General features: G+C 35.5%; 1 protein-coding gene across 2 annotated transcripts in view; it reads right to left on the reverse strand.

Annotated features, from left to right (window-relative positions):
* LOC109837474 (two-component response regulator-like APRR2) overlaps positions 12841-15281 on the reverse strand; it is a 9114-nt gene continuing 6673 nt past the window's right edge. For both annotated transcript variants that reach the window (XM_020405734.1, XM_020405733.1), the window contains 4 exons: positions 14297-14539; positions 13569-13634; positions 13402-13479; positions 12841-13229 (listed from right to left, as the gene is read on the reverse strand). In XM_020405734.1, coding sequence (XP_020261323.1) covers positions 13077-13229; positions 13402-13479; positions 13569-13634; positions 14297-14539 — 540 coding nt within the window. In that variant the 3' untranslated portion in view covers positions 12841-13076. The remainder of the gene's footprint in view (positions 13230-13401; positions 13480-13568; positions 13635-14296; positions 14540-15281) is intronic.

Below are 15281 nucleotides of genomic sequence, written 5' to 3' on the forward strand. Positions count from 1 at the left end.
AACACTTCTCGGCTTGTCGTTGGCAAGCCTCGAACAGAGAACATTTTGAAACACCAAAACTTTAACTTTCAACTAGGCTACTAAGCATTTATGAAAAGTATTTGTAGTTAATATATATATAGTTTGAAAACTTATTTTGGAAAGCGGTTTTGACCAAATAATCCAACAACAACTGCACCATTTGTCCTTGAATGAAACGTCACGTGCCTTGTTTCTAGTGGCATTGGTGTTTTCAACTAAAATAATGAATGCAAGTGAAGTTAACAAGGAGTGGGAGTTTCTACCATTTTTAGTTAGGGTGACACTAGGGGCACACCCCCAACCACACCTCCAACCACACCCCCTCTCTCAATTGCTACAGTGCACCAGGCCCCACATGGGATTTTAAAATTTTAAACAAATGAGAGAGGGGGTGTGGTTGGAGGTGTGGTTGAGGGTGTGCCTCTATCATTTTCCTTTTAGTTAAAAAAACGCATCAAGTTATTTTTAACCTCGTTTAGTACATATTGAGAACAGTGTTAGCCTCTAAAATTTGAATTGGTGCCCCATACCCATTTGTAACTATGAAAATTGCATATCTGTTTCTGATGTAGTGTGAATACGTGTTCGTATATGGCCATGTCATACACCAAATTTTGACTAAGAAATAGCATCCTACATATCACAGAAGCAAACAGAGTTGTTGACATTTAGGACATGTTTGTTTCGCAAAAAATTGCAGAAAGTGGGGGAATGAAAATAAATTTTAATGTTTTTCTTTACTTTTTGATGTTTGGTTCGTCAAAATTCGGAAAGAAAGTGAGGAAGAAAATGAGTTGTCACCATATTATTGGATGAGATGAGTAATTTTTGATGTTTTCCTCCACTTCCTTTATTTTTTGTTCTTTCTTGTGTTTGGTTCATTCTTAAAACTAAGAAAATAAATGAGAGAAAATGAGCAGTCATTATATTATTGGATGATGTGACTCATACTTAGGAAAATCAATTTCCTTGATTTCTTGGAGGAAAGTGATGGAAGGAAATTTTAATGAGATGTGATGAGTTGTCACCATATTATCGGATGATGTAAGTAATTTTTAAAGATGGTAGAAAATGAAGGAAAGTTGGGTGAGGTGAGTTAGATGAGTTGATTGATGTGACTCATTTCTTGTGTTTGGTTTATTTTTAAAAGTAAGAAATGAGATGTGATAGGATGAGTTGGGAAAATGAAGAAAGTGAAGAAAAATGGGATAAAAAAACAGGGGAAAGTAAAAAATAAAAGTATTTTTTGAATTCTCTCATCTCAAGTACAAGCCAGAAATCAAAAGCTGACCCTTTTCAGTAGGGCTCTTCCAAGACAAAACAGCTGTCTCTAACCAACGCTCCAGTTTTCTCCACTCTCAAGAACTAGTCAGAAATGATTGTACAAGTAGTTCATATTTTTATGTGCTTTGAATAATTAATAGATTGTGAATAATAGTCCCGCCTACCGGGTGCATCCGATTTGTTTTCATTTTGTCGTATTAATTCCCCAAGCTGACACTTATTGAGAACCTAGATCATCACAAAGAATTTATCAGGATATTCCACTATAGTCATTCACAAAAATGACATCTCTAAAATAAATAAATAAATAAATTCAATGAAGTATAGCACACCATATATTTTGCATTAATCTATAGTTATTTCGCTAATATTAGACATATTGATTATCAAAATTAACCTTTGATTATTTACATTAATCTATGGTTTTCTAAATACTAAGATTAGACATATTGATTATCAAAATTAACCTCAAATCATTAATCTAATGGCTTAAAACAATCGCAATAGTATGACCAATATGTATTGTAAATACTAAGATTAGACATGTTGATTATCAAAATTAACCTCAAATCATTAATCTAATGGCTTAAAACAATCGCAACAGTATGACCAATATGTATTTGAATATTTGGCTACAAAACCATATCTGTAACCATATACTATTGGTTATAGATTTGAGAAACCATATTCGTATCCTAACGGATACAACTATAGATATTTTCTCGAATACGGATACGGTTTAGACCCTGCCCACATTGAAATATCATATTTTATTAGGTATACAAATTTATTCTATCTTACATTGCCATTTGGTTTTTTATGTAAATCTATTATTTACCACTTAAAAGCTAATTTTATATGTACACAAATTTGTTGGGTATGAAGATTTTTTGTTTGTTTTTGGATCCTAAGATATGTTACATTGGATCCAAAGGATGAACTGCATGAGTAAATTGTATTTAACATTCTAGATATTTGTGTAAGTAATAGTGGATCTGAAACACAAAAGTTTGATTGTCTATTTCGATTTAATTTTGCACCCCTTAATGTAACTTTACCAAATAATGACATGCTTAAAATCTTATTTGATTAATATCAGAGGAGATGTGAATGAGATATCATTATGATGGGTTAGTAATATTTGAGTCGTTCATACGCATACGTAGGTTAATGTTCTCAATGATTTAGCATGTAGTCGGTCAAGAAAAGGTCTTTAAGATAATTTATAGTGCTTGTTTTTTCCCCAATCAAGTCCTAACTTTCAGAAGAACAAATAAAATAGATAGATTAATAATACAAGAAAATATGCATTTATCTAATTCTACTCCTGGCCACAAAAAAGTTAAGGAATAAACAGATTGGTCAGATGATCATCCATTTCATTCACATTTTATATAGCTTCTAGAACATTTTGTTAGGAAATTATTTGCTGTTTAGACTGTAATTAACACGAAATTAAGTTTTAATCAGTTAATAAAAAATCAGATATTAGCCGAATAAAATTATAATACGGAAATAAATTAATTCAAATGAAAATAAATGAAGTTTAGAAATTCGGTCTGATGATCGAAGCGTGCAAGGCACTGTCCCAAGAATCTAATTGTCCCCTCTCGTACAGGGTTACGGGGCAATAGGTCTCAGAGATACGACGACCCTCGATCAAGCAACCTCTTTATCGTCGGCACGAGCTTCAAGAAGGCTTTGCGAACTCTTCGCGACTTTCAGGAACCAGCTAGCAAAAGAATAACAGTAAAAGTTACAATTCGAGAAGAGGAGAGAATGAAGAACTGTTGTGATTTTTCACTGTATATTAACTCTTGCGGCTGTAGATTATTTTATAGGGTTTGAAGCCGTCGTTTAGATCCACATTTTCCTCCCTTTAGATCCACCATTCATGCCCTATTAAAATATGTTAAATATGCTAGATGTTTGCATTCATCCAGCTACCGGTTTAGATCTTTAATTCTCGCCTATTAATTATGTTAACCGTTATTTGTCATTTATATTCGCCAACCTCGCTCTCCAGATCCACCGATCTCGCCCATTAATGCTTAGCCCCGACTCCGAACCCTCAAGGTGTCGACTCATACCGGCTTTCGTGTCGATCAGAGTGTGTCGACTAGGGCTGAGCATAGTTCGGTCCAAACCGAAAAAACCGACCGACCCGACCTGAACCGACCCGACAAAATCAGTTTTATGAGTAGGGGGTTCGGGTCGGTTTGAAAACTTTTCAACCCGAACCGACCGAATATACTGCAATACTATCAATTCTAATCTCAAACCCTACCCGACCCGTCACTAAAGAGTCAAAGACTCAAACTCTAAACTCATTTTCTGGATCATTATGGATTAAAAACAATATCATTATATTAGTGTTTAATGCTTCATAATCTCCTACTTTGTTGATATTTTTTTCTTTAACACAGTTTGTTGTTTGATAAGAAGTTTGATGAAGTTAGAACCGAATAAACCGAACCGAACCGCACTAAACCGACTTGCAACAGTTCGGTTTAGTTTTGAATTATAGGCGGTTCAGTTCGGTTGTTCAAATTTTAGTAAAAACCGAACCGAACCGACCGTTGCACACCCCTAGTGTCGACTCCTCCTGTTGTCTCGTTCATTCATCCGTGTCGACTAATACCGCATTTCGTGTCGACCAGAGGGTGTCGACTCGTCCTATCGTCTCATTAGTTCGTTTCGACTAATATCGTTTATCTATTAGCAAAAAATAAAGATTCAAAATGTAGCAGGTTAAGGGACCTTCAATCCGGAGCTGCATTCGTGTTCGCAGGTCGTGGACGCGCGCCTCCCGACCCGACCCGAGCCCGGCCCGGTTCGGCGCGCACGTGTATGGTATGGAGCATAACCCATATTTACTTCTAAGCATAGGAGAGAAAGGGAAGACTTATAAACAACTTATCTTCTCATCTCCTTTCCAATGTGGGACTAAACTTTCCCATTATAAAGTCAAGTTTTAAGTTACAACTCTAACAATCCCCCACATAACTTAAAACTTAAAATAATTCAGAAATAAGAGTAAAAGAAGAACTTTGAAAATAAGATTGTTAGTTTCCTTATACTATGTAATATGTGGAGGTACCTTTCGGTTTGAACCTTCACTTAGTGATAGTTGTATAGTTCCATGGGAGCTTGGTGGACTACGCATTGAACCAGTCCTATTTATCGGATTTCTATATAAAGCACACATAGTACAGTTTTGAAGAATTCTAAGTGGGTTGTGCTATTATTGGCCTTATGTAGGTATCTTTCATGTGTGTTACTAGGGAGCAACCCTGATCCCATAGTCGCGGCCTCACAACTACACATATATAGGTGAATCCTAATAAGGATATGAGCAAGTAAGCATCCTGACTCATGGGTCTTGGATTCATTAAGAGTTAAACTCAACCTTTCACTTGCTTTTTATGAGCACTGATCATCCTAGGGATGAGAGCAAATAAATTCAGTGCTCCTTATAATTAATCACTCGCCCAGTTTGTTTCTACCCATTGAACCTCTGTGAGGTTGGGTTTCCACTAAAGTGATTTTTCTTATGGGCTTAACCACATCCCCCTCGATGATTCTAGGACCACTACCCTAGACAAGCCTTTAGTTAAATAATCTGTAAGATTTTTCTCTGATCTTACAAAGTCTAAGGCTATTACATGATTTTTTATTTTATATCTTAATGATTTATGCCACACTTTCAAGTGTCGATTCATTTTCACATTTGCATTCTCTTGGTGACATTTGTCAATCGCTGATTTGCAATCACAATGAATAGAAATAGCTAGCAATGGTTTTGTATTAATGGAATTTTAGTTAGTAAATCTTTCAACCATTCAGCTTCTATACTAGTAGTATTAAGAACTATCATTTCTGATTCCATTATACTTCTAGTCATTACAGTTTGTTTAGTAGATTTCCATGAAATGACTCCTCCTCCTAAAAGGAATACAAATCCAGTGGTAGATTTTACATCTACTGAGTCACTAATCCAATTTTCATCTGAGTATCCTTCTAATACAGATGGATAACCTTTATAATGTAAACCATAGTTCATAGTTCCTTTTAGATACCTCAAAATTATTTCTAAAGCATCCCAATGACTCTTATTAGGATTTGATGTATATCTACTAAGTCTATTTGCTGCATAAGCAATGTTAGGTTTGGTGTAGCTTGTCAGGAATCCTAATAATCCAATTATTTATGCATATTCTTTTTGTAATTGAGGATAACCTGTATTTTTCTTTAGATGTACATTAGGATCATATGGAGTAGAAACAAGTTAACAGTTTGGATCATAAAAATTCTTGAGGATTTCTCTATGTAGTGTGATTGTGATAGCACATATTCATTCTCATTCTTCAAGATTTTAGTGTTAAAAATTAGGTTAGCTTGACCTAAATCTTTCATGTCGAATTTTTATGATAAGAAGTGTTTGATTTTATTTATGGTTTGTATGTCAAAACCAAAAATAAGAATATCATCAACATATAAGCATAAAATCATAATTTTGTTGTTATTGTCTATTTTATGATATACACACTCATCTGTTTGATTAATTTCAAATCTATAAGATAGTATGATCTTATTAAATTTTATGTGTCATTGTTTTGGATCTTGTTTGAGGCCATATAGTGATCTAATAAGCTTGCATACATTCTTCTCTTGTCCAAAAGCAACAAATACCTCGGGTTGATCCATATAAAATTTTTCATCTAAATCTCCATTTAAGAATGCAGTTTTAACATCCATTTGATGTATTATTAATTTATGAATGGATGCTAGAGTTATAAGGACTCTAATGGTAGTAATCCTAGCTACCGGAGAATAGACATCAAAATAATAAATACCAGATTTTTTGGTATATCTTTTAGCTACTAATCTGGCTTTTATATTTATCCATTGTTCCATCAGGTCTATGTTTCTTTTTGAATACCCATTTACATCCTATAGTTGTGCATCCTGGAGGAAGATCAGTGAGTTTCCAAGTATGGTTTTGAACTATAGATTGAATCTTATTATTTATAGCTTCCTTCCAAAACGAAGCATCTACTAATTTCATTGCATCCTCAAATATAATTGGAGAATCTTCTACAAGTAATGTATAAAAGTCTTCATGAACCTTTTATATTCTAGTTCTCTTACTTCTCTTAGGTTCCTCTGGACTTTCTAGTGGTCTAATCTGTCTAGAAGTAGTTTCACCTTGGTTAGAGCTAGGATCTGAATTGCTAGAGTTAGGGCATGTGTTGTTTACTCTCGTTTTGTAAAAAAAAATATTTTCAAAGTAATGTGCATCCTTAGCTTCAATAATGGTGTTATTGGCTATCTCATTAATATAAGAGTTGGTCTATTTTGCAAAACAGCTCCGAAAACATACGGGACTAGTAGTCTCGTATGTTTTAATCACGGATTAGTAAAATTTTCTACTCAGAAAATATACGGGACTACTAGTCCCGTATGTTTTCTGAGTCACTAATCCGTGATTAGTTGGCTCTAAACATACGGGACTAGTAGTCTCGTATGTTTTCTGAGCCTTATTTTTAAAAATCAACCTCTTTTTTTTCAAAAGAGATCTATTTTGCTAATTATTTTTCAAAGTGGTCTATTTCGCTATATATTTCATAAAAATGATCAATTTTACAAATTTTCCCATAAAGGTTTCATCTACAGTTTTAGGACCAATTTTCTTTCTCTTATTTTTAGATATCTTAACTTTTGCTAAGCACCCTCACACTTTCAGGTGATCTAAATTAGGGTTTCTATTCTTTCAAATTGTGTAAGAGGCTTTATCAGAATTCTTGAATGGAATTCTATTTAATATATGACAAGCATTCATGAGAGCTTCTCCTCACAAATTCTCTAGCACACCAGAATTAATTAACATTAAGTTTACCATGTACATTAGTGTTCTATTATTTCTTTCAGCTTATGGAGCAGTTATTTCATGAATGATTTCATTCTCTTCACAGAATTGTTTTAGTTCATTAGAAGTGTACTCACCACCTCTATCTGATTTTAGTTTTTTAATTTTTCTATCCAACTGATTTTCAACTTCTACTTTATATATTTTAAATTTGTTTATAACTTCATCTTTGGTCTTAATTAAGTAGAGATAACAATATTTAGAACAATCATCTATAAAAGTTATAAAGTACTTATTACCTCCTCTAGATGTTCTACCAGAATCACAGACATCACTATGGATGAGTTCTAATATCTCAGAATCTCTATCTATAGTTTTAAAGAGTTTCTTAGGAAATTTAGCTTCTACACATATTTCCTATTTTTTATCATCTTTTATATTAAGCTTTGGAATTATATTAAGATGCATCAATCTTTTAATTGAATTATAATTCACATGTCCTAATCTTTGATGCCAAATGATAGAATGTTCGATATTCAAAGTCATCGGAGATGCATGAGTAGAATTCTTAACATTCAATTTAAAAAGACCATCACATAAAAATCATTTTCCAATGAAATTCAACCCCTTAGTTATTACAACTTTATTTGATTCAAAAGCAAGCTTATAGCCTTGTTGCACTAATAAAGATTCACTAATCAAGTTTCTCCTAATGTTTGGTACATGATGGACATCCTGTAGGATCAAAGTCTTATCCGAAGTCGGCTTTAGGTTGATCCGACATATTCCAAATACAGGAGCCACATTATTATTTCCATTGTTATAGTTCCTCTACTTGAGACCTGATAAGTGAAAAACAAAGATTGATTAGAGCAAATGTGAATATTAGCTCTAGTGTCAATCCACCAATCATTTGCTTGAAAGGTAATGTTTACTTCAGGAGTGAAAAGAACAGACCTGAAAGCAGTATCATCTAAACTGGAAGTCACCATGTTTACTTGTGACTTATTAGGTGGAGGTCCTCCTTTCTAGACTTGGGTGGTTCTATCTTCTTATAAAAGCAGTCCTTTACAAGATGGTTGGTTCATCCACAAACGAAACAAGCTCGACATTTAGCTCCTTCATTCTTTTGAAAGTGGGCAGGGTTCTTATTTTGATGAAATGATTTCTTCTTAAATGTTTTATTTTTATTTTGATGGAAGGGATGTTTCTTGTGATCGGGAAATGATTTGGTTTCTACATTGTTTACTTTGGGTTCTTTAGGTTTGGATTTTGTCACATTTTTCTCCCTGAGTCTATGTTGCTCTTCGATTCTAATAGCATTCAACACTTGTTCTAGGGTAAGATCTCATTGGGTATGGTTAAGGTTTTTGATAAAATCTGACTAGGACTCAGGAAGTTTGCCTATAAGACATGTTATCTGAAACGTTTCATCTAAGATAAATCCATTCATTTTTAGTTGGTGAACTATATGCTCGAATTCATGAATTTTCTCATTCATTGGTTTAGAATCTACCATTTTGAATTTGTTAAAATCAGAGCCATTATATCTTTTAATTCCTATATCATCTAAACCATACTTTTTCTCTAATGTTTCCCACAAAACTTTAGCATTAGTGATAGTGTAATATATATCATATAACCTATCAGATAAGTGTAGACGGTAAAAATTACCTCCGCAAACTTATACATGAATTCGCCTGCGAGATAGAGTCGCCCACTCAAATTAAGGGCAGGGCTCATCTACGGGTTTAGACTCGCTAGCGCAAACCCAAACCGCACGAGCTCCGAATTCGCCCGTGGTTGTTGATCAAGGATTCGCCGGTATGATCAACTCGCCCGCACGAGTCAAGATCATCCAAATTCGCCTGCTTACTCGACTCGCCTGTACAAGTCAAGAGTCGAGTTCGTACCCGACGGCCGCTACGCCGCACATAGGAATGGGCCTTCCCACTTCCCATGACGTGAAGGGAGGGAGCATAGTACTCCAACCCATCGAGTAGCCGCTCGTAGTACGAGCAACCAGTCAAGTCCGTGCAGTCACTAAATCCGCCTGCACGCTCACAATTGAAGTTCACCTCGCCTACAAGAAACAGGAGATGAATTCGCCCGCAAACAGCAAGCTGACTGGGCACTTAAATACTTGACAGCCGCTATGCTGCATACAGGGATGAGCCTTCCTACTACCTATACGATGTGAGGGGAAGGAGTACAGTACTCCGATCCCATCAAGTAGCCGCTCACAGTACGAGTGACCGGTCAGTCACTAAATCTTCCTGTGGGAAGCTCGCCTCGCCTGCACGAGTCAAGAGCTGAATCCTCCTACAAACGGCAAGCTGGCTAAACCCACTCGAGTGATGGGCAGCCGCTATCCCACGTACAAGGAGGGATCATCCCACTCCTCACGACGTGAAGGGAAGGAGTACAGTACTCCGAACCCATCAAGCAGCCGCTCACAGTACAAACCCAAGACATGGTCATATCCCATGATTCAAGGAGCGGCCACGCCGTCTCTCCTCTATTTAAGAACCTCTCCTGGCTTCAGAAAAGGGGTTCATAAGAACCTCTCCTGGCTTCGGAAAAGGGGTTCAGCAGTTCGCTCATAGCTAATTGATTAATTCAATCAGTTAACTGAACCACTGGCTCTCGACTCCTAAGAGAGTTGATGACAAGCTCTTTGCGTAATCTTTGTACTGCAGCATCTTCTCCCAGTTTCGGCCCCTGATCACCATCAAACTAGGAGACTCGAACTCCATCAATCCGTGCTTCTACTGCGTACTGAAGCTCGCCAGCAACCTCAGTCGAATCGTCCAAGGGAAGCAGACTTGGTGCGAGAACCGAGTGAAGCGTCCTATAGCTACCGAAAGTCCCCACGTTAAACAAGGAGGGCATTCCCTTCGCTTCTATTGTAATTTTCGATTTATTAGTTTATAATAAGTTATTCTTATCAATACAAACAAAATCCCTGTTTTCGGGAGATCAAAAATTCACACCTACAATAAGGTTCCTAATATTCTTTGTAGACAATCATACTCTATCTCTTGAGGTATTCTTAGGATAGGAATGGAATCTGTGGAGGAAGATTGCCTAGTAATTGGTCTAGATGAAGATGAGTTGTCGGGTTCTATGACAGTTGTTAGATTTAGAGTTGTTAACCAAAATCTCATTTGGTTTTGCTAACGACGAAAATTATTCCCATCAAACTTCTCTAGTTTAGCCAACATAATTTCACTTGTAGCCATAATCTGATGATACGTGAATACTTTTGTTATTATAATGCAACAGATATGATTTAAACATTCAAACAACAGAATCAAGTGCAGTATGTCAGTTTTATAAGATGTATATTGCATTAACATAAGAAACAAAATACGAAACAAAATACTAAACATACTAAACATGATATTATTCTAAATAACTCAATTAGATTCTTGGATTGTTAGGAAATTATTTGATGTTTAGACTGTAATTAACACGAAATTAAGTTTTAAACAGTTAATAAAAAATCAGCTATTAGCAGAATACAATTATAACACGGAAATAAAATTAATTCAAATGAAGATAAATAAAGTTTAGAAATTCGACCTGATGATCGAAGCGTGCAAGGCACTGTCCCAAGAACCTAATTGCCCCCTCTCGTATAGAGCTACGCGACAATAGGTCTCAGAGATACGACGACCCTCGGTTAGGCGACATCCTTCTTGTCGGCACGAGCTTCAAGAAGGCTTTGCGAACTCTTCGTGACTTTCAGGAACTAGCAAAAGAATAACAGTAAAAGTTGCAATTCGAGAAGAGGAGAGAATGAAGAACTATTGTGATTTTTCACTATATATTAACTCTTGCGGCTGTAGATTCTTTTATAGGGTTTGAAGCCGTCGTTTAGATCCATATTTTCCTCCCTTTAGATCCATCATTCACACCCTATTAAATATGTTAAATATGCTAGTTGTTTGCATTCATCCAGCTACCGGTTTAGATCCTTAATTCTTGCCTATTAATTATGTTAATCGTTATTTATCATTTAGATCCGCCAACCTCGCTCTCCAGATCCACCGATCTTGCCCATTAATGCTTAGCCCCCACTCCGAACCCTCTAGGTGTCGACTCATACCGCCTTTCGTGTCGACTCGTCATGTCGTTTCGTTCATTCATTCTTGTCGACTAACACCGTATTTCGTGTCAACCAGAGGGTGTTGACTCGTCCTATCGTCTCGTTAGTTCCTTTAGACTAATATCGTCTTTCAATTAGCAAAAGACAAAGATTCAAAATATAGCAGGTTAAGGGCCCTTCAATCTGGGGCTGCATTCTTATCCGCAGGTCGTGGGCGCGCGCCTCCCAACTCGAGCCCTGTTCGGCGTGTGTAGTGTGGAGCATAACCCATATTTTCTTCAAAGCATAGGAGAGAAAGGGAAGACTTATAAACAACCTATCTTCCCATCTCCTTTCCAATGTGGGACTAAACTTTCGCACTACAAAGTCAAGTTTTAAGTTACAACTCCAACACATTTTATATAATTTCTCTTTATTCGTCATATTTTAGTCCTTCATATGTTATTTTGTTAAGGTCTTTGCAAGATTTTATTCTAGGAAGTTATACTTGAAAACCGTCAGTAACTTTTTTCTACTTTTTGTTTTTTCACTTTTGTAATTATTTCTTATTTTATGTTAGTTGTATAAAATAGGGTGTATATTCCATTAATGGTTAAATATGGACATTAAAATATATAAAATTATATAGTATGATTATTTTACCTTAAATAAAAATACATACTGATAAATAATAATATAATATTTGGTAAAAAGATTTTAAAATAATATTAGTAATTGTAGATAATTGAATATTTAATTATGATATAAATAGTTACTACTTAAAACTAACGATATGATATTATAATTAACTATATTAATATTATACTTAAATTAGGGTTCATGAACCCTTCAAGTCAAGTTAATGTTGTTGAAAACAAAAAAGATAGAGGATTTATCTTTTTCTTTTTATATATTTGATATAAGAAAGTGGTCAATGATGCCCATGTCTCTTCATAATTGTATGGATAATAATAAACAATTTACAAAATTAAGCATACAATTTATCAATATTAGATTAGATATTGAACTAAGTTTTTATAAAAATGATTTTCATTTTGATATAGAAGATATTACTAATAGTTTTACAAATATGCCCACGCAATTATGCCCACCTGCACAGCTAGTGCACTTCACTAGTTAAAAGAAACATCTAGTTTCCTTTCCTTCGTTTCCTAACCATTTCCCTCGTTTTTCCCATCTATTCATTTTTCTCTCCACATTTTCTCAACTTACACGAAAATGTTTATTTTACTTTTCACGGTGCAAACATCAATTGATTTAGGAATATAAAATACAATGAACAAAACCGAATCTTTCTATATTAAATTACAGATCCAGTTTCTGAACCAGATCTAAAACACATTCTAAAAATTAATTCCCACTACAAAGTTTATTTAATTTAAGAGTGTACATGCACCTAATTAGGCTCAAACTAAAGGAAATCTTTTTGGTTTAATCCTTTGTTTCTCCAACATTTTTCCAAAAAATATAAATACAAAATATTTTAGCATTAATCTATATATATATATGAGTGCAAAGATTGGTAGAGAAAAAGGAGTTTCTAGTTCAAACAAACTAAAAAAATTACGATCATTTAACTATGCACAAATATTTGGCATTGCTGATAGATCGAAACATAATTTTCTCATCTAACTTCTCCAGGGCTCAATAGTTGACCACATAACTTGTTTCAATACTCCAAATATTTCCCACACAAAATGACACAAAGAGATAATCTAGCTACAAAAGAAAGACCAAAACCAGAAGTGTCTCAGATTGGTGTTTTTATTTACTGGCACTGTCATGTGAGGCTCAGCTGCGAGGAATTGGAGGGATTGTGCGTATTCCTTGACGTTGAAGTTCGTTGAGGACGCTATCAAGGGAGGGTGGTTTGAGGCCTAATGGAAGAGGAAGCCATGGTTTGCTCATTGCCTCCTTCACGACCTCATCAATCACTTCGTCTGCCTGCCTCACAAGAACATGATATAGTTAGTTATTAGTAATTCTATAAACACGCGCACGCGCACATATTCTTGTTGTTAAGATAACAGTATATAGTCTTAGCTAATAAAACATTCATGTGAAGGATCCATAAAGTTTGAGGATGCATACAGCAATTAGATCAGAAGTAATTTACCAGGTTAAAGTCACATGAGTCTTTTGAAACACTGTTTCTACCTCCACTAGCATCCCAACCATTACATAAAGTTGTATTCTGCATTTTTCAATCAGAAGTTATAACCAAACATAGCATAAACACTTTAACCATAGTAATTGAAAAAACTGACAATGAACTGAAATCACCTGTGGGGGCATGGAAAATTGGCTATAAGGTGGCACAACAGGGCAACCCCAGGCATCAGCATGCACCTGGCACATAACATGCACTGAGATTTATTGCACATATCCACTTAAAAGGGTTATTTAGATAGTAGTCCTTTCAGTCTTCACTAGTTCCATATTAATCGCTCTAATCTTTGAACTTTTCTCATGAGTCTGTCAAATCTTGAGGGCTTTTGCAAATTGGTCTCTTGTCAGCCTTTCTGTTTGATCTTGGAACCATGGTTGGGTTAACTCTTTATCGATATCCCCCCCCCCCCCCCCCCCAAAAAAAAAAAAAAAACATTGGGGAAGATTAGACATCATCATTGGAAAAGCTCAAAAACGGGTTTAGAGGGAGTATTTACCCTTGAAAAAGATGATGCTTGTGGCCTTTGGGTTTTCGGTTAGCAGGTTTGCGTTAAAACCAGTTAAGAAACAAGATGGTAAACCTAACTGCAGGATATAACTGGAAAATTCCCCTCAAAATGTTAGATTGGAGGGAATATTCCCCTCAGATCTGTCATTAGTTTACTTGAGTGTCCATTTGAAGGAACCCTTAGAACTTGAGGGGCGTATGGACAATTTTAAATGTTTGTGGAATTACTGAAGATGTGAAGGACTAATATCTAAATAATCCTACGTACGTAGAAATATGATGAAGAGCATCATAAAGAATGAGTGATATCAAATGGTCGATTATAGATGATTACCCCAGGACGAGCTTTCCATAGCCAATTTCCTTGAGGTGGATGCCATGATGGGAAGCCAGGGGTATAATAGTTGGGATGGCCCCAGAATGGATAAACCTGACTTGAGGGAAGACCATAGCTGGAATGGAAAGGAGGAATTACCACTACTGGTTTTTGCATGTAACCCCTTGGAATGGAATCCCTATGCAACTTCCACCTTGCGTCGTCTTTTGGTAAAATGTGTCTTTTATGCATCCGATATTTCTGCAAATAAGAAAGTTTAGTTTGTTTTTTATATTACGAACAAAACAAAAAATGTTCTGTTTTACATATCTCTACTTCATGCTGATATAACTGATCCCCTGTGCATGTGTGCATGTGTGCATGGGCGGGTGGGTGAGTAAGCTATTATCAGTAAGTCAAATGGAAAACCCATACTGGGGATAGTACGTCAAGTATACTAAAGAACAGGAAATGAACTTTGAATAATCATTAGGGGTGCAAATTGATCAGGTACGTTACTTACCGTATCCTTAGCCACTTACCGATCACGTATACCTATATGAATACAGATACGTCTCTGCAAGGGAACTCATATTCATATCCACAAAATTTGAATATAGAAACAGAGGCTAAGAGGAAATATATTCGGATACGAAATGGATATGTACAAGATTGAAAAGTATACAAGTCATGTGATACAAGAGATGTTTAGCTATAATAAAATTTTCAAACGAGAGTCCACTAACATATTTGACATATCTCGCAAGCCGTGATAGATCATTGGATCATCAATGTGGATCTCTAATCCATTGATCAAATGGTCAAAGCAATTTCAACCGTAATATCATTATATGAAGTAGAACACATTGCGGATGTTCATGGAGAAGCTGGATAGGCATTGCAACAAAGAACGAGTCTTATTTCCTAATCCGTAAGTCAGGATCAGAAAAATAGCATATGAAAATCATACATATTTTTTTTCCAAGATTAAGCCAATCTGCCA

This window comes from Asparagus officinalis, chromosome 4 (assembly GCF_001876935.1).
Source record: "Asparagus officinalis chromosome 4, Aspof.V1, whole genome shotgun sequence".
Classification (NCBI taxonomy): Eukaryota; Viridiplantae; Streptophyta; class Magnoliopsida; order Asparagales; family Asparagaceae; genus Asparagus; species Asparagus officinalis.